The sequence below is a fragment of the Eutrigla gurnardus genome (assembly GCF_963514095.1).
Source record: "Eutrigla gurnardus genome assembly, chromosome: 13".
NCBI classification, from domain to species: domain Eukaryota; kingdom Metazoa; phylum Chordata; class Actinopteri; order Perciformes; family Triglidae; genus Eutrigla; species Eutrigla gurnardus.
Genome location: NC_139936.1, coordinates 4,118,857 through 4,140,348, shown reverse-complemented (window position 1 = coordinate 4,140,348; position 21,492 = coordinate 4,118,857). Strand labels below are relative to the sequence as shown.

Below are 21,492 nucleotides of genomic sequence, written 5' to 3'. Positions count from 1 at the left end.
TTCCTGCAGTGGAGACGTCGTAGGCGTCGATCTAACGGTCGTTACGAGATGTCACCATTCTCTCTGCGACACGTCGCCCCTGAGTTTCAAAACATCATCAATAAAAGCGCTAAACTACGGAAAATCGAGTAATACTGAAAACGCCGGCGCAAATAAGACAACAAGTGGAGAGCAGCAGAGAGAGTCTGTTTGACAAAGAGCAACATGGCTGCTTAAGGAAGGCCACTTTGATTCTGTGGCACTAACAGGACGTTTCCTCCGGGACGTTAACCTAATTATCACACAAATCATGCAATCATACTGCGGGGGGGAGGACAGATCAGTTCTCTGGGAACTAAATAAATGAAATAACAATAATCCAACTATCACTGTGACGTTGATAATTCCCTATAACAACTGTTTCAGTGTGTATTCCTGCTGGTTCCCATCCGTCAGTGAGCAGCACGGCCTCCTGTAGCACCCGCAGGCCAAACGCTGAGCCACAATAACTCTCCCGTCATAAATCTCTCGCCGTTCCAAACCCACCTCGCCATTCTTGAACTTTCCCACGCAGGTGTGAACGAGTCATCAGGGTGTCTCGCCCTGCTCAGACAATGCGGGCCCTCAGCAGGGGCCTGTTTGGTTTGTGGCTTCACTGAGGGATGTCGTGTGCTCGGGCATCGAAAAAAAACATTCCGATAACAGCCAGAATCTATCCGACATATCTCGATCGGTATCAACGCCATTTTCCCGGTTCAGGAAGTCACGTTAAGCGGAGCGGAGAAGCCACCGACGCTCTGCGCTTGAGTAAATAACCGTCTGTGACTTGACCTCACAGATCCTGGAGAGAGATGCGCTCTGCCGGGGGTTTTTGCGGTCGATTCTCTGGATCCCATATTCTCAGCGACGCACACACACAAAGTCCTCATTGATGGCAGTGAATGGTAAATTGTTGCGAAGGGGACAGAGTTTGCCCTTGGGAATCCAGGACTGACTTAACTCTCAATAGAAACCAATTATTTATTAGAATAAACGCTGACCGTGCGCTGACCCCGTGGTAGTTCTTCTGGGAGACATAGTCGCTTCTGTGTGAAGATAAAGAAATCGGATTCCGAGTAGAAAATGTGAAATCTGTGAATCCAGGAGGTGGGGAGAAGGAATCGGGAGGGAAAAGTACAAAAAAAATACAACGGCGAGGATGACGATAGCGGTTGAATTTAAAAGGAAATGAAAGCACTTTGAGTGAAGCTGAGTTCTCTGTTTTGTTGGATTGTTTCTGTTCTGTCCTTCAGTGCTTTGCTGCTGCGTTTCATGTAGTTGGAGGTTTTCTTTTTGTTGTTGTTGTTTGGCCTTCGTCTCTTTGAACGTCATTAATCCGCTGAAGTCAATACAGCAAAAAAACACAAGAGATACGTTCTGTTTTGTGGGAGAAAAAGTTACTCACGTCGTCGGAAATAATAAACAGCCTTGTGTGTTTAAATATGTATTTTCCTAAAGTTTTCAGCTCTATTACTGCATCTAATTAAACACATTTTAAACGCTTTAATATCTTCACACAGGAAGTTATAAATACCTGCAGCTTCTAGCGCGGATAGAGGCTTCTTTGTATCTTGATTTTTCAAATTAAAAGTCTGTTTAATGCTACTTATTATGGTCTTTTTTTTTTCTTTCTATTTTTTATTGCAATTTAAAAAGCAGGGCTTTCATAAAAGTGCAGTCCAAGACCAAACATCTGAAATGAAACACTTAATTTGGCAGGAGAGAGAACATGAGATAACACGAAGAGACCTCGTGTCGAACACTTGAGTGTAAACGTATAAAAGGTAGGGAAGTTCACGCAGAGTGTAACTGCTTTCAGTACGCGGGCTGAAAGAGGAAGTCGCCACGCTTGATCTGGTGACCTGTGACTACAGGGAGGTCATTTGATTGGTTGGTAGGAAAAAAAAAGCTGTAGCGCCGGGGTGCGGGCGCACACACACACACACACACACACACACACACACACACACACACCCTGGGCACGGAGGGATTTCCAGGGAGTGAAACACCCCCGCTGTGGCCTTACCCCCCACTCTGGGCCAGGAGCCCACATGCCCCTCTGGTGTGCTGCTGCTGCTGACAGCGAGCCAGGCTGATTATGTGCTCATTACTCCAGCCGAGGAGAGGGAGAGTGGGAGGGTGGGAGGAGAGCAGCAGGCTGGCTCCCCAGGCCTGCAGGCTCCCCAGGCCCCCCAACACTGCACTAATGAGAGCAGGGGGAGCGGATGGGCACACACATGGGGGGCCAGGGATTACTGCCCAGGGCCAAGAGGAGCCAGGGAGGCAGAGCGAGAGAGAGACCTGTACTCCTGCAGTCATTCTGCAAGCATGTGTTAAATCTGACAGCGTTGTTGTCTTTTATGACGGGAGCTGGCACCGTGTGGGATAAATGTGGAGATCTATTATATTTTATAAGCATGTCAGCTCTGTTTCCATAACAGTTACAGCCCGTTCACTTATGTTTGGTATTGACATTTATTCTCATTCCTACACGGCTGCAAAGATCCGTGTGATATTTGTTGCAGAGCTGAAATTTGCTTTGACGTGTTTTTTTTTGTTGGTAATTCTGGAAGTCCGGGGGAAAGGCCGGCCTGTCGCCGTGCAGATTGGGTCCATAAGGCCCGTATGCTAATGAGGGGAGCCTGCTCTGGCCTGAGTCCTCAATTATTCAACAGACAGGTTTGTTTAGCATTCAGTTGGTATTGCTGTTGGTGGTAATGGTGGTAATGGTGGTGGTGGGAGGACTGGGGAGAGCAAGCACATACGTCAAGCACCCCAAAACCCCCGTATAGACCCCTGTGTTCAGAGGGCTGCCTCCTCATGAATAACCCATCAAAGGCGCCGCGGTGCCAGGTGATGCAGTATGGGGAGCGTGTTGGGCCGGCGGCGGTGGCCGAGCCGGACCAGAGAGGCGAGGACGAGGATCTGAATCACATGCGTCTCGCCACCGGTTGACGTTTGTCATTAACACTCTTACTTCCCTCTCTGAGGTCATTCAGTCACTCGAGGTAATTCGCCCATAATGCCTCTCCTCTGCGTCACACTGTGGTGGTACTGTTACTCCGGATTAGAAGGGCCGCGGCTCCGTAATGAGGTGGAAGTGACCAGGGGTGTCTCTCTGTCTGTCCCCTTCGCTGGCTTATCGGATCACGACTCAGCGCTCAGATATGGGACGGGGACGTAAGAATCCCCCTCTTTGTCTCAATATTGTGTTAGTCTGGAGGGAGTCTGGGTGGGGGGGGGTCTAGGGTCCCGGTCCTGTCAGTGTGTCATAAGTCACGGAATCGTTAAAGTGAATTGAAGTGGTGCTGCATTCCAGAGATGCCTCTTCGTTGAACTCTCTGGACACTTTAAGTTGAGATATTCTTGTTTCCAGACGCCTATAGTTGCCTCGGAATGATATTCTTCCAACAGTCCGCTGACCGGGAGTCCGGAGAGAGAGGCTCTCGTTTTGCATTAGGGCAGCGAACAACCGGGATCCATCATGAAATCAAAGGCATCGGGAGGTACCGGACTGAATACTGATCTGAGGTCTGCAGTCCTGCTGGGCCACTGCAGAGACCAGATCCTCTTCAGAAATTGAATAAGGAACCAGCGCTTTGATTTCAGTCTGAACTCTTGAGGAGGATTTCACCAAAATAGATACATTAACATAATAATAATAATAATAATAAGAGTCATATTGATGTTAGTTTACTAAATATTTACGTCCACTGTGCTGCTTTGTTTGTCTATTTATGTAATCACCAGCGGGGGACGTTCGCTGCAGTAACACGACGCCTCTCTGCTCTGTGTTATTATAAGAATATTCCTCCCGTTGACCCGTTCGGAGGCGATGACCACGTTGTTCTCCGATGAATGGCCGAGTTTTTTAAAGACATACGACACGGTCGCCCTCCCCTCTCTCTCTCACGTCCGCTTCCTGTTGGCGTTGACAAACAAGGGCTTGGATTTCTCAGCATGCCAGGCATTCTTCTTCTCACCCTGTCTCCTTTTTCTTCCTGGAGGTTTTTTTTTTTTTTTGAAAGGCCTCCGAGCCTCCCACCCAGAATCGCCGAGCATAAAGACACACAAAGCTGCGGGGTTATTCAGTTTGTTCTAAGCTCTCTTCCCCATCGGCTGTTTGCCTAGTAATTCAATTCAGATGTGCAGGATCCAAAAACATGTTTGCTTGAATGAAATCCACCCCTCCACCCACATTGACCAAGGACTGTGCTTTTCTTAGCGCCGTTCCAAGTTGGACAGCCAGGCGAGGTACTGCCACCTCGGCCTTTTTAGCTTCAAACCCTCTTCAGGAGACAGACATCTTTTTCTCTCTGCTCCGGCTCAGCAACTTTCTGCTGATTTTCTTTTCCTCTAAACCTTCCTGTTACTATGTTCAATCTGCTCTCAGACCAGTTCCGTGGTGTTTTTTTCACTGCAGACCTGTTTGCAACAAGCAACCGGCTATGTACAGAACGTGATTTCTTGCCCGCCCCCGATGCAGATACCATCTGGTTCCAGGTTTGCCCTTTATCCACTATCACGTAGATGTTGTTTATATTTAAAACACGGCTCATGTTCCTTGTGGTTTCCTTATTACACGCCGCTTGTGGAATCGTGAACACCAGACGTGTGAAGCTCTCGTTGGACTGCAAGGGGATATTAACCTCCGCACATAGAGCAGGTGAAAGGAGGCATTGATTCCTGGGATGTTTAGTTTTAATTCAGGATTGAGCCATTAGTTGAGTTTTTTTAATTTAAAAAAAAATAAAAAATACATGCTCTCAGAGCTCCAGAGAACGCATTTGAATAAGTAGGGGTGAGTATTGGCAAGAACGTATCACGATACGATACGCATCACGATATCATTATATTGCGATATAAATAAAGATGAGAACACAAGTACTGTATATGTACATCAGATGATATTGATCAGAGGACAAATTGAGTCAAAACTATTTAATTCAAAACAGCCTCTACATTTTCTTAATTCACTGGAATAAATATTGAAAATAAAATGAAAAAGGATAAAGTACTGCATTCACAACGCAAAGTATCGCGATATATTGCCGTATCGATGTTTTTACCCATCCCTATGAATAAGTGTTGAAAATGATGTTGATTTTGAGTGATTTAATTCAGAAAAATGGTCTTATTTAATGACAGGGATTTGCTTCTGCAGCATGGAAGTCAGGAGACTTTTGCAAAGTGCAACCTGCGTCTCTCTCCCCACATTTTGTCTGCCGAAGGGAAAAAAAGGCAGTTGAAACTAGTGCCTTCGAAAACTTAGAAATATGTGTAGAGCACACGATTGGTGTATTCCAGGATATGAATAATTAATAGGCATCATTTCAAATTCTCACTGAAGTGCTTCCCAAAATGTGTTGGCACCCAGGTCTAGAGGTCTCAAACAGCCCCCTCACAATATAGGGAGAAATCCAGGCATATTGTACATTAAGTAGAACAACAAAGCACGACTCAAATATACATGACATGCGGGACCTGGGATTTCAACCCAGCAGGTCAACGCTTCTTTCTGCCACGAAGCTTCATCAAAGCCGTCTCTGTGCTGTGTGAAATCTCTTTCTCTCTCTCACTCTCTCTCCAGCATCATCATCATCATTGACCTTAAATGCTCTTAAGTCTGGAGAAAAAACCCCCAAAAGTCCTGAGCAAAGTGATCTTAATATAGCCAGTAAATATTTTCCTCACTCCCGTCTGGTATTACCCAGAATCAAAGCGTGCTTAGACACGGGAGAAACCAATTTGCTAAAGATTTAAAAAGAGGAAAGGGTTGGACCTTCCTTTAAAAAAAAAAAAACGATTTGGAACAATTCTAAGCAGCGTGAAGCAAGAGAGTGTACAGAAAGTCTCAATGCAAACCTTGTTCCCCAGCAGACCACGTTGGAGAGAGACGAGAGGTTGGGAAGGGGGTGGGGAGGGATATTGAAGAAAGGTTAGCCTGGAGGAACAAGACTCCTTTCTCCCCCCCACACACACACTCCCCCTCCTACTCCCCCTCCACCCCTTGACCCTCCCATGTGACAAGTTGAGCCAACAAGTGCTCCATTCAGCCAGGCAGCCAGGGGAAATGACTGCGAGGAGGCTGAGCGCCGGCCTAATGAAAGCAGAGACGCTGGATATTATTATTGTCTTCATCAACCTCGTTGTGGGCGCGATGCTGGAAAAAAATAGATCCACGTTAAAACGAAGCGTCCCTGAGAGTGGGAGATGATGTCTCCAGACCGGCCTCACCCTGATTGTGTTTGTTTGCGGCTCGCCGGGGTGACTTCTGGACTCGGTGGCACCGTTGTTTTTCTAGTCGGACTGAACAAACAGTCCTCTCCCTGCAGCTAAATGACTGTAATGGTCTTGGCATGTGTGTGCGGGGCTCTTTTAGTGTTCCTTGGTGCCGGTCCAGATTGCATCACAGGGCCCACGATCACATGCAGCGGACTAATGTTGTGTTTACCATAGAGGGCATTCGCACATGACGGGCCTATATTTACACCACGCGTTTGCCTTTTTACACTGCATGCGCTTGTTTTAACTGTCCATAACGTCCTCTTTTTCTTCCTTCAACAGTCCAATAAAGTCCCGGTGGTGCAGCACGCCCACCACGTCCACCCGCTGACGCCCCTCATCACCTACAGCAACGAACACTTCTCCCCCGGCACGCCGCCATCGCACCTCTCCCCGGAGATCCTCGACCCAAAGACAGGTAACGTTCTACGTCGTGATCCGTCTGTAATGTGGAAATGTGGAATTATCCAAAAAGAAGTACAGAAGCTTCCACAGTAACCAGGAGGCAACGGAACGCACGCTAATGAGCTCGACACGGTCGGGAAGTCTGGAAAGGAAACGCCGTATTTAGACACAGTTTGGAACGCCGTTTCTATGGAGATTTTCTTCTGTTTTGACTTTTTTTTTAATGGGCTCATTCAAGTCAATTCACCACAGCACAGCTGCTGCGCTGCCGTGAAGACAGATAACACGTCTCCTCGGATATGTAATACTGTTTGTATGTTAACGGCCATCTAAACGCCGCTGTCTCCCGTCTGTTCCAGGTATCCCTCGGACGCCTCACCCGTCAGAGCTCTCCCCCTACTACCCGCTGTCCCCCGGGGCCGTCGGGTCCATCGCACACCCGCTGGGCTGGCTCATGCCACAGTAAGTCAGCACCACAGTTAAAGAACTCGTGTTAGCAAATTCCTCATCACTTGTGGAAGATTCAGAAAAAAAAAAGAAGAAAAGAAAGTGATTTGTGATATTTTGGAAATTCCTGTCTTTAGTAATATCAGATTTTTTATGCTCTGTTGTGTAAATGTCATAATAATAATAATAATAAATGAATAAATAAAGAATGTATGAACATTTATGGGTTTTGGCTCCATAATCGATTGCAACGCTGCTGTTCCACTAGGAGGGGGGGGGGCTGATGAGTAGAGGATTAGTGCTGGTGGGTTAGCTGTTAGCTGTCAGCTGTGTTTGATCCACCTCGCTCTGGAGCTTTCACTCACTCCTGTCTTCCTCTCTGTGTCTCTCAGGCAGGGCCAGCCCATGTACTCCATCCCTCCGGGGGGATTCCGTCACCCCTATCCAGCGCTAGCAATGAATGCATCCATGTCCAGGTGAGCAGATTTGTGTTTGCCTGTAATCACATTTTCTCCGGCTAAAAGAAATGGCTGCTGTGCACTTTTTTTGAACAACATTTTTCCCGAAGAAGCATCTTCTTTTTTTGCCTTTCTGACAACGTGGTCCGATCAGGGACGGCCGGCGCTGTCAGGACTACAAAGGGATGCGAGGTCTTAGTCCATCACCGACACGTTCAGCTTCTCAAATAAGAGAGGGAGGCGTTATTGGCATTCAGCGCTCCTCTCCTGTCTTTTCTCTGGAAGCTAAACTTCTGTGGTCAAGCCGGTGTTCTGAGCCACTGCACACACACACACACACACACACACACACACACACACACACACACACACACACACACACACACACACACACACACACACACACACACGCACACACACACACACACTCACAGAGATGAAAGGGCCGACAATCAATAATGACAAATCAAAGCTCATCCGAAACCTGCGCGTCCAATCAGACTAAACTCTCTGACCCTCTTTCAAAATTGGAGAGATTTGTAGCGAGCCTTCCGGAGTCGGTCCGATATGAAATATTCAGAAGGCTCTCCGTGATCACACCTGATAGGAAGGGTTTTTTACACTATTTATTATCTATACTTTCATATATATATAAACAAATATGAAGAAAATCTCACATCCACAGCACACTGCAGGTTACATGCATGTGACTGTGTTGCATGCATGCTAATGTGGAGCGTTGGCTTTGACAGCATCACTCTGAGCAGCATCCATCGGGGACTCGGTGGGATGTTTACAGATATAGTCAGTATAGGTTTATTATTACCGAGGGGACGTTATGGCACCTCCTTGTTTATACAGCATGAATTATTAAGTGGTTTAAGGGGAAAAAACGGAAAATAAAGCAAAAATATCATGTTTTCTCTTGACTTTCGGTCAGATTTTATATTCAGTCAGATGAATGAAAACAAACATGTTGTCGACAGTTTGAGAAGTTAACTCCGATGACCTCGAGCACAACGTGGTATTGTGCGTTAGCGTGTGTGAGACACGTTAAAAACGGAGGGAGAGACACGGCGTTTAGAGCGAGCCCTCCTCGTGCATCACAATGCTCCATTGTGTTAACAATTGGAAAATGAAAAAGAGAGACACTTTTTTTTTCTGTGAAGGTGTTCTGTGTGGACGGATGTCGGAGCGCTCTCTGGAACGTGGCGAGGAAAGTGGTTTCAGGTGTCACGGCCATGCCGTCGCCATGGTGACAACACACTCCACTTTTCTCCAGCCGTTTGCCCGAATAAAGGGCCTTTTGAAAAAGTCTTTATTTGAACAAAAAAAAAAGCATGTAAGTCATTGTGTGTATGAGTTCCCAGTCTAGACGGACGCGGTGGATTTCAGCCGGAGGGCACTTCCTGTGCCAAGTTAGCCGAACAACCTTTTCACGTCAGGTTAACGGGGTGGTTTTTTTTTTCCACAGCTTGGTGTCCAGCCGTTTCTCCCCTCACATGGTGACTCCGCCTCCTCACGGCCTCCACCAGACGGGCATCCCCCATCCCGCCATCGTGTCCCCGGCCATCAAACAGGAGCCCAGCGACATGAGCCCCTCCATGCACGCGTAAGAACTGCTTTTTTTATTTATTTTTTTTTCAGAATAAAAGTCTATAAAATTCCCCTTGTTCTGCTCGTTAATTCGCACCTCTTCACGCCATTCACGGTTCTCACTGACGGCATATTTTTGAAATGTTTCGGATTAGCAGGAAATCCCCCGTTCCTCCCAAGAAGGAAGAGGACAAGAGGCCTCACATCAAGAAACCTCTGAACGCTTTCATGCTGTACATGAAGGAGATGAGAGCCAAAGTGGTGGCCGAGTGCACTCTGAAGGAGAGCGCCGCCATCAACCAGATCCTCGGAAGACGGGTAAGCACGTTTTTTTTTAGGAGTTTTTTTTTTAACGGTTTTGTCCGTTTTGCTGGTATTAATCCTTTAATATCTTCTGGCTTCGTCCACAGTGGCATTCCCTGTCAAGAGAGGAACAAGCCAAATACTACGAGCTGGCCAGGAAAGAGAGGCAACTCCACTCCCAGCTCTACCCGGGATGGTCAGCGCGAGACAACTATGTGAGTAAAAGAAGGAAATGACTTTTTCCTCGCCAGCTTCAGTCAGATAATAATTCAGTTTGTTATAATAACGACGCCGTTGTTTTATCTTTGCAGGGAAAGCGGAAAAAGAGGAAGAGAGACAACAAGCCCGACTCCAAACCAGAAGGTACGTGATGTTCTCCTCCCGACCGCCTTTGGTTTTTACCTCCACGACAACGCGACTGCACCTTTTCTTCTTTTGATTTGCCTCTGCATGGATTCTGTCCTCCACTAACACTGACTAACTCTTTCCCTCCCTGCCCTCTATACTTTTGACAAGCAGCTTATGAGGTTCAGTGCTAATAGTGGCAGGTATGTCTGTTGTGCAACCAAAATTAAGAGAGCTTTTCCACCCGATACCCGACATTTTGGTGTGGTGTGTCATTTTCTTTCTTTTCATCCGTGCATCGTGACTGCATACCACCCCGACCACGTCTAACATCGTGTTTCACCGTCGCCGTGTGTGTTTTCTTGACTCGAACGTGTCTATTACTGTCGCTGCCATCGTCTTGTCGGCATTGAGGGACGTGAACCAGATTTCCAAGCCAGCGGTCGGATCCATAATTCAGCTCCCTCGTTTCCTCCTCCCCCCCCTCCTCAGATTTCTCCATAAGAAGCAAGAAGCAGTGCGTGCAGTACCTGCCCTCGGAGAAGATGTGCGACAGCCCGGCGTCGTCCCACGGCAGCATGCTGGACTCCCCGGCCACGCCCTCCGCGGCCTTGGCCTCGCCGGCCGCCCCCGCCGCCACCCACTCCGAGCAGGCCCAGCCGCTCTCGCTCACCACCAAACCGGAGGGACGCATGCACCACCACCACTTCTCCCTCGCCGGCAAGGGCTCCGGGACCACATCTTCTTCCTCCTCCTCCTCTTCCTCCTCCTCCTCCTCCCACCACGCCCACCTCTCCCTCCCAGGTAGCCAGTCGACCACACCCATCCTCACCCGGCCGATCCCCTTCGCCTCCCTGCACCCCTCCATGCTCTCCCCACCTTCCCCCTTCCATCAGGCGGCCCTTCACTCCCATCATGCCCTGTTCCAGTCGCAGCCCCTCTCCTTGGTTACCAAACAAACCGAATGAATCCTTTAAAGGCGATTTTCTCCCCATTTATTGTGCTGTATATTGCTTTTCTCTAAAAAAAAAAAAATAGTTATTAGAACAGCTTTTTTTCTAAATAAATGAAAAGGAAGAAATATTATTGGTCAATATTTGACCGTCTCCTTTTCTACACCTCTCAATGAAAAACAAAAATGTATTTTTTGTAAAGTTTACTGCAGAACTGGTTTCTTTTTTTTTTATGCATTTATCCAATGAACCTCTTGTATAAAAGAACCAATGTACATAAAGTTTCTTTATAAAAACAAAAAAAAGGAGCAAAAACATGTTTTTTTTTTTGTTTTTTTGTTTTTTTAGCCAAAACCTGATTAATGTTAGTATTAAGTTGAAGTCATAGTGCTGGCCAATAATTGCAGTTCCCCCTTTTCAATTCACGAGTGTTTGCCCCCTCCTCCTCCCCCATTCTTTGACATGTTAAATAAACATTTGAAATTGTTTCTTAAAAGAAGTGCCTCTTTTTTTGGTCTCTGCGCGTTCTGTCAGCTCCATGTTTCTGTCATTTAATAAAGAGAGGTTTTCTTTAACAAGTCACTGTGGTTTGGGTTAATATTCTCATCGCGGTGACCACGCGACACAACAAGTCGATAACTGCCTTTCTGTAGGTGTTACAAATGTAGATTTAATGAGCAGTATAATTTTATTACCACCGCACTGAAATCAAAAAGTCCATTCCACACCTGCCGTTCTGTAGGAACATCTTTATAGAAAGTAGCTGATGGTAGCAGCGATTTTAATGTTTCATAAAGCAGAATTAGGCTAACCACACTGGAAAACGGAGCGCCTGAACCGGGCGAGCCAGAAATAAATGCAAATAAAAAAATAATAGACATCTGCTCCTTCTCCGAATGCAACGTCCCACAACAATGACAAAAAAAAAAAAAAAGCAGGTCAGCCCCGGCGTCCCAGCACACCGAAACCCTGCTCGGGTTCCTCTCGCACTTTTACTGCATCTTTATTCACCGTTTGGCACGCTGCTTAGGCTTTAATTAACTCCGAGGTAATGGGATGGAGCCCCTGGGACCTCATTAGGCATTTCAATTAGTGAAAAATACACAAGGTAGGTTACAGTTTTTGGTGGCTTTTTGGAGATGAGGAGTAGTGCCAGGGATGGACCAATTATGTCAGAGCAGGGGGGGGAGGACTGGCATGGACCAGCCCACTGATGATGCCCCCCCTCTTCTTCACCTACTGACTTGGAAACTTCACAAAGATCCACAGAGCTGGTGTATGTGACTTTTCAGTGTGTTTTATGTTGCAAATAAAGATGCGTTTCCAGAGAGTAGACGGCACCAAAAGGGCAATCTGGGTTAATTGCTATTAATGCTTAAATGCCACGTGAACAATATCCATATTATCTGCGATTTCGCTGACAATGAACTTTCCACGCAGGCTTTTAAAAAGACAGATAGGTGGACTAAAGATGTGCTTCCTCCATGCAGAGGCACCAAACTGTCAACCCCCCCCCCCTTCCTGCTCTCTTTTAAGCAATCATTAGCCACAGTAAGTCTTTGCTTATTTGCCGTTCCATCTTACATCATTTCCAGGCACAAACCACAGAGTCTCTGGTGCCACGGCTGTCTGCTCTGAGCCACTTCCCCAATCCGTCAGTGAAATTACAGGTAATGAGTTGTCAAAACAGCCAGCAAATCTGTCTCCTCAAGGCTATACATCCAGTGCAATGTTCAATTCTCCTAAGACAGTACCCTTATTATGAAACTCCCCCCAAGTGAGTGGCTTCAAATATGCTGGTTGTTCCTCTATTAAATACCTTCCCCCTGCTTTCTTTTTTAAATGTGTATTTCTTATAAATAAGGTTTATCACATTGAAGGAAATCCCCATGAAATCTATTATTGTTACAACACAATTTGATGATGTTTAATGCATAACATGGAGCAGCGCGGGTTTTTAAAAGCATCGCTTTCCACGTGAAATCGGAATAAAAAGGGCACATTATGGTTGAAGTTCCCATGCTCCAGTGTAACACGCCACTGTTTATCTCTAATAATGTATCCGGTTGCTGCTCCACTCAACATCTGCCATGTAAGCACGAGGTCAGATTTAATTCATGCAAATTTTTTTGCTCATTAAATTCTTCCAATCTCTTGCCAAGGTTCCTTTCTGGGCCTTCCTTTGATCTGGAATTTATTCCAGGTTAACCCTTTGATAGTTCACGTGCGTGGTGATGTTGCACCGAGAGCTGTCACTTTTATAAATCACTAAAAGAAAAAAATTATAATAATTTTATGGCAACACTTTAAATAAAAAAAACACCAAAAAACGCACACCTGACAGCAGCGTTTAGTCTAAACAGCTAACCTTGATGAACCTCAGATGAACTACATCCAAATAATCTCGTGACCTTATACTCCCATTAATAACAGGATGCTGTGTCGGCGTCCCAAAGCGATATTAATTGATTGTTTCTGTCACATTCACCGAGCTTAGCAACACTCAGCTGGCTGCCTTTGTGACGATAGGTATAGCTGTGAGATCAATGTATTATTCATACGCGTTTGACCTTAGAGACGGAAATGCAAATAGGTGTCAAAGAATGAGGGGGATCGTCGGACTTTTCAAAATGTCAAGGAGCTTGCCACAATTAAGACGTATTTATTACAGGAGCCCACGGGTGCTCTCACGCCCAGCTGAGATGTGAAACACCTCCAATTAACATTTCCATGATTATCTCATCTCCAAAGCTGCTGCACACGTTCCAGTCTCATCCCTGTAGCACCGTTATCGCAGGGAATATCACTTATGGTGCTCGAAAGTTTTGTGACTTTATGTCAGCTATTTTATTCCTCTCTAGAATAAATACATTTTAAAAAGCTGACACTTTCTTTTTTTGTATGTTTTAAGCCCCACCATTACGTGCACTTAAAGTCATCTGGTGTCATCATGTGCTTTTGTCACATTTATTCTTCAGCTGCAATGTATATCAATACTGCCATCTGTTGATAAGGTAAAATACTGACATGTGGAGTAAATATCCCCTTTATGGCAGCTTCCCCCTAAACCTCCTCCACTCCTCCTGTGGTGAATCGTTAAATATATATATATATTAAATAGGAAAATAAGTCAATCAAAAAGAATAAATATACATATTTCTTCTTTAGTACTCTCTTTTTTACGTTTGCAGGTCCTGGCTGCAGCACAATGGGGTGCAATGACAATAGGAGGATGTCTGCCTCGCACACAGACGCATCTGTATCTGAATCTGGACTAAATATTTAGTCTGCCTTTGTTTCTACATGTGCCATTCAAATAGAAACTAAATAACCCCCCCCTCCTCACTGAAACGCCATGACTGATGGACATAAATAGCCCCAAGTCATTTGGCTTAAATCAGATCAGACATGCATTGTTTTACACCGTGAAACGTATATACAGAGATACGGTATGTGCAGCTATGTGTGAAGGAAACAGTTGTTTTTTTCAAAAAGAGGAAGGGGGAGCCATTACAACCCTTCCAGTTGTCATAAACAGTGACGTGTATTTGGATAATGTCGATGGATGTGGTTTTAAACATTTTGATGATTTGCCACATGCATAAAAAATAAGGTGTAACTACATGTGCATCTCTCAACTCAATGATATTTATCATAATGGGATATGTTGTGCTGTGGCTTTAGAGGGAAGATGTGAGAGTTTGAATTAAGGAATCTGGTCAAGATGATGCTTGATGCTAAAATGGATCCGGGGTTTTAAAGGTTCAGGCAGTTCACTTACACTGGAAAGGTGGATGGGAGTCCAATTATGAAAAAGAGAAGAAAGACCTGAAATTGAACCTGTTATAATTAGTGATAAATGACATGACATGAGTGCTAGCATTTAGATCTGATCGAAAATGTATGAAATGTAATGACTTAAATTAAGTTAAGTTCAAGGTGCAAATATACAATACATTTCCCCGAGCGACCAAAGTTTTGGAAGTCATTACTCGACACCACATTTACCTGCTTTTCCTGTTTGTCTGTGTGACCACGTCACGCGTGTTTACACAACACAAAGGTGAATGGCGATGAATGGGCCTGCATGAATGCGTGCCAAGAAATGCGATAGCCCCTGTGTGTCGTTTGAGGCATTCTGAGTGGCAATACGATCACTTATTTAGAATAAAAACAGGAGAAAATAGAGCAAGAGGAAGCTGAACCAGCACACATCATTAAAAAAAGAGCGCTGTAGTACCACCGCCCGGTCGCTAGGTGGCAGCAGAGCGCGCGCCGCGGTGTTTGTATCTCCGCAGAAGAAGAGGGCTTGTTTGTACACGGAAGCAGGAACCAAACTTCCAACCTGTCGCTTTGCGTTTGTCAGCGCGGATTCTGTGTGAGCTCAGCGAGGAGACTAACGGATTAAATAGATTTGGATTCGTGTTTTTTTATTGTTTAGTGGAGGACACGATGAGGACGGCTTTCGCAATACTTGTGTGTTTCTGCCTGGTCAACGGTGAGTGTGAGTTTTTGTCTTCTTCGGAGTAATGATTGTCTTTAATCCATACATTAATAATACATTAGCCGCTTAAGAAAGTCGTGATAGGATTACAAGGTGTCTCTTGTTTCTACTGAGACAAAATGTAGCGTAATGTCTGGCAAAAATGTATACATTTGGCATTTTAATAGTTCAATAAATGGAAACACAACGTCACATGTACACTACATATAATACACAAAATACTGATACTTGTACTGGGATGTAAACGGCTCCATCCACATCTACTTACTGGTTCGTGAAGGATCCCATTAAACCCACAACCAGCAGCAGCAGACTATAAATAGCAGCTTAATGACACACAGACAGCCGGTAAGCCTGGAGTCACATCCTGAACCTGTTTGTTTAAGGGTGTCAGGGCAGGCCCCTTGATGATGATTATTGACACAAATGTCACATATAATGTCACATTATTAATTGTATTAATTATTAGCTGTATCACATATCCTGTGTTATTTATCTGAGGGGCCCTATTCATAAATCATAACCCATTTTGTATGATTATGGGGCCCTATTAAATCAGAATTATCTTTCTTTTGCGTACCAGTTGCATTTATTTAATATTTAGAAGAAGAAAAAAAAGCTATCTCCAGCACAATATGAACTTAAAATAATAAAGCTTTTTAATACTATGATCCAGGGCCCTTTCTAGGAGACGTGCAATAATGCAAAAAAAAAAACGTATGAATGGGTGCCTTGTGTCACATGGGTCCATTTAATTTACAATCTGATACATTATATGTTACATGCATTATATAAATTCCAGCATACTATCCTTTATCCGCAGACATTTGACACAAAATCAGGTGCTCTGCTTTGAGGAAGCATCTCAGAAAATGGGAAATGTGTCTTCAGTCAGTCTGTACACCAAACCAGTCCTTCATAAGTCGGTTTGCTGTCTGCGTAGGCCGCTTCCTCAAATTGTATGCACTTTACCTTAATCCAATCATGTAATGACGTTTGCTTAGTTTATTTAATCAGGTGGGTGACGCTGAAGAAAGAGGATATAGCTTACAAGGTGGGGCAGAACAGACAAGTAGATAAACTAACACTGAAATGTTTGCACTCGTGACATAGTGTTATCTGATTGGTCGTTCATGCCTTAAGTCCTGCTGCTTAAAACTCTCTAATTTAATGTAATTTTATTTTTATTTACACAGCTGACGATCACCAGCAGGACAGTGGGAAATCACTTCCACCCACTGAAGAGCACGGCGTAACAAAACCGTCAGATAACCCTCCCAATCCACCAGCAGGGTCCAGTGATGTGGGGACGAGTCACAACAAAGCTGGTAATAATGGGGTGGGAGATAAACCTAATAAAGGAGACGCTACTGACAACGCACCAAAGAATGGACAAGCAGAGGACACTGAAAAAAAGTCTACAGTGAAGCCAAGTACCAAAACGCCAGATCAGACTGAACCAAAGAAACCGGACACAGGAAACATTACACCGGGGGTCACCACGACGCAACCCCAGAAAGAGGAGCCTGTGGATGAAAACAACAGCAAAAAGACAAATGTGAATAATCAAGAGACTGGTAAAACCGGTGAAAACCCTACAAAGGGTCCCGCTGACAAAGAGAATTCTGATGATGAGAAAACTGATGAAGAGTCTTCAAAAACACCGACATCTGACCCAGAAGAGTCAAAAAAAGACAAGAAGCCAGACGTGAAGGCCAACATGGAAGTCAAGCCAGGCGACGGCAATGGAAAAGAGGGTGTAGCACTTTTAGAGGACAGCGCAGAGATTAAACCACAAATAGAGGCCACCAGCGACGACAAACCAGAAGAACAGGGCTCCGACAAGGACAAACCGCTAGTAGGGGACGGCAAGAACGGAGAAACGGATGTGAAAACGTTGTATGAGCCATCTGATATAAAGGACGAGGCAGAAAGCAGTCATTTCTTCGCCTACCTCGTCTCCACAGCCGTGCTGGTAGCGGTGCTGTACATCACCTACCACAACAAACGCAAGGTACGTCGGCTCTCTGTGAAACTTGACCCAGATTTGCAAATGTCACGTTGGTCTGTGCATTCTTGTTACAAAGGAAGACTGAGGTGGAATATTTCTATTCTACAGTCTCCACTGTATGCAATGGAATAGTGACGTTAATGGTGAATTTGTACAGTGTTATAAGTACTGAGAGGAACAGTCTCATCGGAGTGGTCTGACATTTAAGCAACAGCATTTATTTATTCCGTTGCAGAAGGAGATGAGTACTCTGTGGAGTCTCTGGTTTCGTTTTATCCATATTTGTTTTCTAGAAAAGGCTTCCTATAACAGGAGATGGAAATGTACCAACAAACCTTTTCTCTTTTTCCACAGATTATTGCTTTTGTTCTGGAAGGAAAGAAATCCAGATCCACACGTCGACCCAAATCCACAGAATACCAGAAGCTGGAACAGCATGTGAGTTGATTAGAAAGAAATACATTTTATATTAAAGATAAAATGCCATTCAACATGGTGCGAGGTTTAAAATCTCTCCGTTTCTCTTCCAGCTGTAGTGTGGAGTCTGGAAGGCGTCGCCTCGAGCAGCTGAAAACACTGAGGGTCATGTGAGAGGAGTGAATGAATACTGGCAGTAGATTTGTTTTTGTGGTGCGCTCTGCATTGATTTCACCTTGTGTTAAATGGACATTCTTCTATTTTGTACCTTTTTAGATGCTTATCGTATGACTATGCAGATAGACACTGTTGCCTTATTAGTGACATGCAGTGAAGGTAAAATAAGCATGCTGTTTTTTTGCACTTCGTGTCGTAAATTCCACTTTTAAGGCTTTAAGGCAATCTTGTAATTTGACCTGACTTAAGGTCCCGGACTCAGGATATTTCAGTAGCAGATGAAAAATATTAGCCAGACTTGTTTGTACAGTACACAAGGGATTGCACTACACACTAAATAAGTCATCTGAATCTTTGTAAAATACTGTCTGTGTACAATTTCTTCGAGGTTGTTTTAAAATGTCTATAAAGTGAGAATCTATCAAGAGTTTAGATGTACAAAAGTATTGCAAAGGGGATTGCTGCTCCTGTTCAGAACCACGTGGTGTTGGGATGGATGCAGTGACCTTAATTTTCCACTTCTCAGCCTTTAGGCAGTTCAATATTAAGTCAAAATCATTTTTGGAAAATCCGCTGATTTGCTTTCTTGCCGAGAGTGACGTGAGGAGATCGATTCCACTGTCAAACACTGTTTGCTCTGTCGGCACTTTTAACATAGTTTGCACTGACAGGACTGTAACCGGGATGCTCCCGATCTCGTATATATCGCACCTTAAGGCTACAGCCGGCTGCCGGTAAGAGGAGCCGAGCATAAGGACTGGAAACGGGGGGGCGGGGCTAGTCTGGCTACATCCAAAGGTAACGAAATCGGCCTTCTAGGACCTTTTTTAAGAGCTCACTAATTAACACTCTTCTCATATAACCCTTGGCAAGAAAGGGAACAATCGTATTTCCCAAAATGTTGACCCTACAGATACAAGCGCCTCTTATTTAATCCAGTCTGAACTTCATGAGGTGGGCTGTTTGGCTCCGCCTCTAACTTCAACCACTTGTTGCTTTGCATTGAAACTCTAGTCTGAAGTCGTGTTGTCAAGCTCCAAAAACGTGTTTGTGTAAGAGGAAGATGGCCAAGTGAACTTTGGGAGGGAAGTACTGGATATAAAAATGTGACCGATAGGCTGACCACTAGAAGTACATGTGTGTGTTCGTGTTCTGGGATGAGACTTGTGCCAAATTGTGAATGATTTAACTGGAATTCAATGCGTGGTTCTTCGTTTTGTGCCTGTTTTCTTATTTAACGTAATAAATTAAACCTAATTGTTTCTTGGAAGAATCAAACCGATATTCTCATTGTTAAATGTGAAAAAGAAAACAGCATTTAATGGATTCACTCTTTTCGTGAGTGAAATAAGCATCACAAGTAATTATTTCAGTCCGACAGTTAGCACGAAATTAGCATGTTTTCAATATGTTCAATGGACAAATAACTAAGTAGGAATTTGTATTATTTTGTTCAGAAAAAAAATACTCATCCTGTCCTTCAAGTGTTTGTCTGTTGAAACAACTGAGATGAGCAGTGATTCTACAATTAAAAAATAAGCTTTTTGTACTTTCTAGTCTCAAATGAGTTGGATCCTTGATTGCTTTCATTGTCACATCTCATATACAAACCTAGTTATCTTAAAAAGTATCAGCAATATACCAAAGTATTTAAAGTAAAAACACTTGTTGAGCATTTAGTTTAGGATTCATTTGGTTTTTCGTAAATACATGTCTGGAAACCCTGAGAAATCTACAGGAAATCACTGTTAGAACTGCTAACAACTCAGAAGTGTTGTGAAAAGAGGGCCCAACAAGACACTTTTAAAATAACTATATGTTCTGTATTATGTTTTTAAAACATAGTTATGTGGTGAAAGGACAATATTTGAAATGTAGTGGATGTGAAGCCTTTATATTTCTTTAGATGAGTAAACAGCAGTTTATCACTTTTTATGTGATGATATGAAAATGTCATCACGATTATCCCTGGTCAAAAATAATTGTGATTCCTGATATTATCAGAAAATCAAAATCTGCTTAATATGGCAAATAGTGGTATCATTTTACATTTTGTCAAAGAAATATTGTTTTATTACCTCACAGATAAGACAACTTTTTTCAGTGAACATCAAACATCTTAAATAAGATTAATATACAGGGTAAGTAAATAAAAAAAACATTTCTTATAAATATTTTTATTTTGTCCCTAAATCACTCATGACGATATTTACAATTATCACGATAATCAAAATTCACCGTGATAAAATGCTATATACAGTATATTAATCCATTAAGTAACATCCCCCACAATACAGTGCGGCGGCCTCCTCCTCACAGTGGCATCATATTCCTGGACTCCTGCTCATAAAGGTCCGGCAGCTCCCCCATGGAGGAGAACACCATCCGGACGGACGCGGACCCGCGCAGCTCCACCTCGTACCGGATGAGCTGCTTCCAGAAGCCGTTGTTGGGCCTGACCACGGGCCGGCAGGTCCGCACCCAGCCGTGGGCCTCCAGCAGCGACACGCCGCGGTGCTTCATCAGGTAGGCCATGCACAGGGAGGCGGAGCGGCTCACGCCCGCGTTGCAGTGCACCAGCGTCCGCCCGCCGAGCTCCGCGGTCCGCTGGATTTTATCCGCCACCTCGTCGAAGTGGTCGCAGAGAGGGGACGTCGGGGAGTCCGGGACCGGGACGTGGACGTACTCCACCCCGGGGTGAAGAGGGCAGCGGCTCTTGGTCTCGGTGGCGTTAACGATGCAGGTGATCTCGCAGCGGGAGACCCGGGAGGGATCGGCGGCCGCTCGGCCATTACTGAGGTAGAGATGTTCGGTGACCTGGCAGAGACCCGAGAGACCCGCGAGACCCGAGGGACGCATGCGGGACCTGGAGTTCAGCCGTTACGGAGACGTAAACAAAACAAATGACTGAGCAGCCCGCCTCACTATGGCACCCGTTGTACGGCAGCTCGAGAAGGACATATCTGTGTGAGTGCGCGCTCTGTCGCCCCCTGCTGGCTGGACGTATTTCCAAACTTCTGATGAAACAAGCCCTCTGGCGCCACCTTCAGGCCCCAAAGTATTAAATCCTTGAACTAATTTTTTATTTAGTCAAATGAGCATTATAGCCTCATTAAACACTGACTTCCCCCCTTCTGTTTACCAGTAAAATATTTATTATACTCATTGATCACATGTTAATATTTGACCTATTTGTAAATAGGTCAAAAACAACTTTATTTACGACAAAGCAGATATGAAAACCCTAAAATTAATGTATTTATCACAATGTGAACACGCAGGTATGAAACTTAAAAAATTCAACCATTAGTTACACTGATTAATGTGATTTTAAATTAATAAATACAGCAGTGTTACTGTTAAAAAATAAATAAATAAAGGTAGGCTACACGTGTGTTAAATCATCTGCTGGTGAGTTTTAAACTAGCAGGTATATGTACCAGTATGCCCCTTTAAGTAGACCCGTAGCAGCGTCCCTGTCTGCTGGTCTGAGGTGTTTGCTGTGCGCGCGCTGCCGCCTGCAGGCAGTCCTCCTCGGTTGCCCGGGAAACGCAGATGGCGGATGAAGGGCGC

The 21,492-nt window shown here is 44.6% G+C and overlaps 3 protein-coding genes across 4 annotated transcripts in view; 2 read left to right on the top strand and 1 right to left on the bottom strand.

The window, feature by feature from the left end:
* Positions 1 to 11,287, top strand: part of tcf7l1b (transcription factor 7 like 1b) — a 30,215-nt gene extending 18,928 nt beyond the window's left edge. The window contains exons 5-12 of one of the 2 annotated variants that reach the window (XM_084025071.1): positions 6,586 to 6,721; positions 7,068 to 7,170; positions 7,548 to 7,631; positions 9,088 to 9,225; positions 9,365 to 9,527; positions 9,620 to 9,727; positions 9,824 to 9,875; positions 10,350 to 11,287. In XM_084025071.1, coding sequence (XP_083881197.1) covers positions 6,586 to 6,721; positions 7,068 to 7,170; positions 7,548 to 7,631; positions 9,088 to 9,225; positions 9,365 to 9,527; positions 9,620 to 9,727; positions 9,824 to 9,875; positions 10,350 to 10,825 — 1,260 coding nt within the window. In that variant the 3' untranslated portion in view covers positions 10,826 to 11,287. The remainder of the gene's footprint in view (positions 1 to 6,585; positions 6,722 to 7,067; positions 7,171 to 7,547; positions 7,632 to 9,087; positions 9,226 to 9,364; positions 9,528 to 9,619; positions 9,728 to 9,823; positions 9,876 to 10,349) is intronic. The other variant, XM_084025072.1, reaches the window with a different exon arrangement.
* A 3,834-nt stretch (positions 11,288 to 15,121) lies between these two features.
* On the top strand, positions 15,122 to 19,483 carry tgoln2 (trans-golgi network protein 2). Its single transcript, XM_084024912.1, has 4 exons — positions 15,122 to 15,308; positions 16,511 to 17,328; positions 17,680 to 17,763; positions 17,856 to 19,483. Exons 1-4 carry the CDS (start codon positions 15,263 to 15,265, stop codon positions 17,859 to 17,861), a joined length of 954 nt encoding a protein of 317 aa, XP_083881038.1. The 5' UTR covers positions 15,122 to 15,262; the 3' UTR covers positions 17,862 to 19,483.
* A 614-nt stretch (positions 19,484 to 20,097) lies between these two features.
* Positions 20,098 to 20,909, bottom strand: LOC311022813 (dual specificity protein phosphatase 18). The gene has a single exon (XM_084024377.1). The coding sequence runs from the start codon at positions 20,776 to 20,778 to the stop codon at positions 20,233 to 20,235; it is 546 nt and encodes a 181-aa protein (XP_083880503.1). The 5' UTR covers positions 20,779 to 20,909; the 3' UTR covers positions 20,098 to 20,232.
* Positions 20,910 to 21,492: the final 583 nt, after the last annotated feature.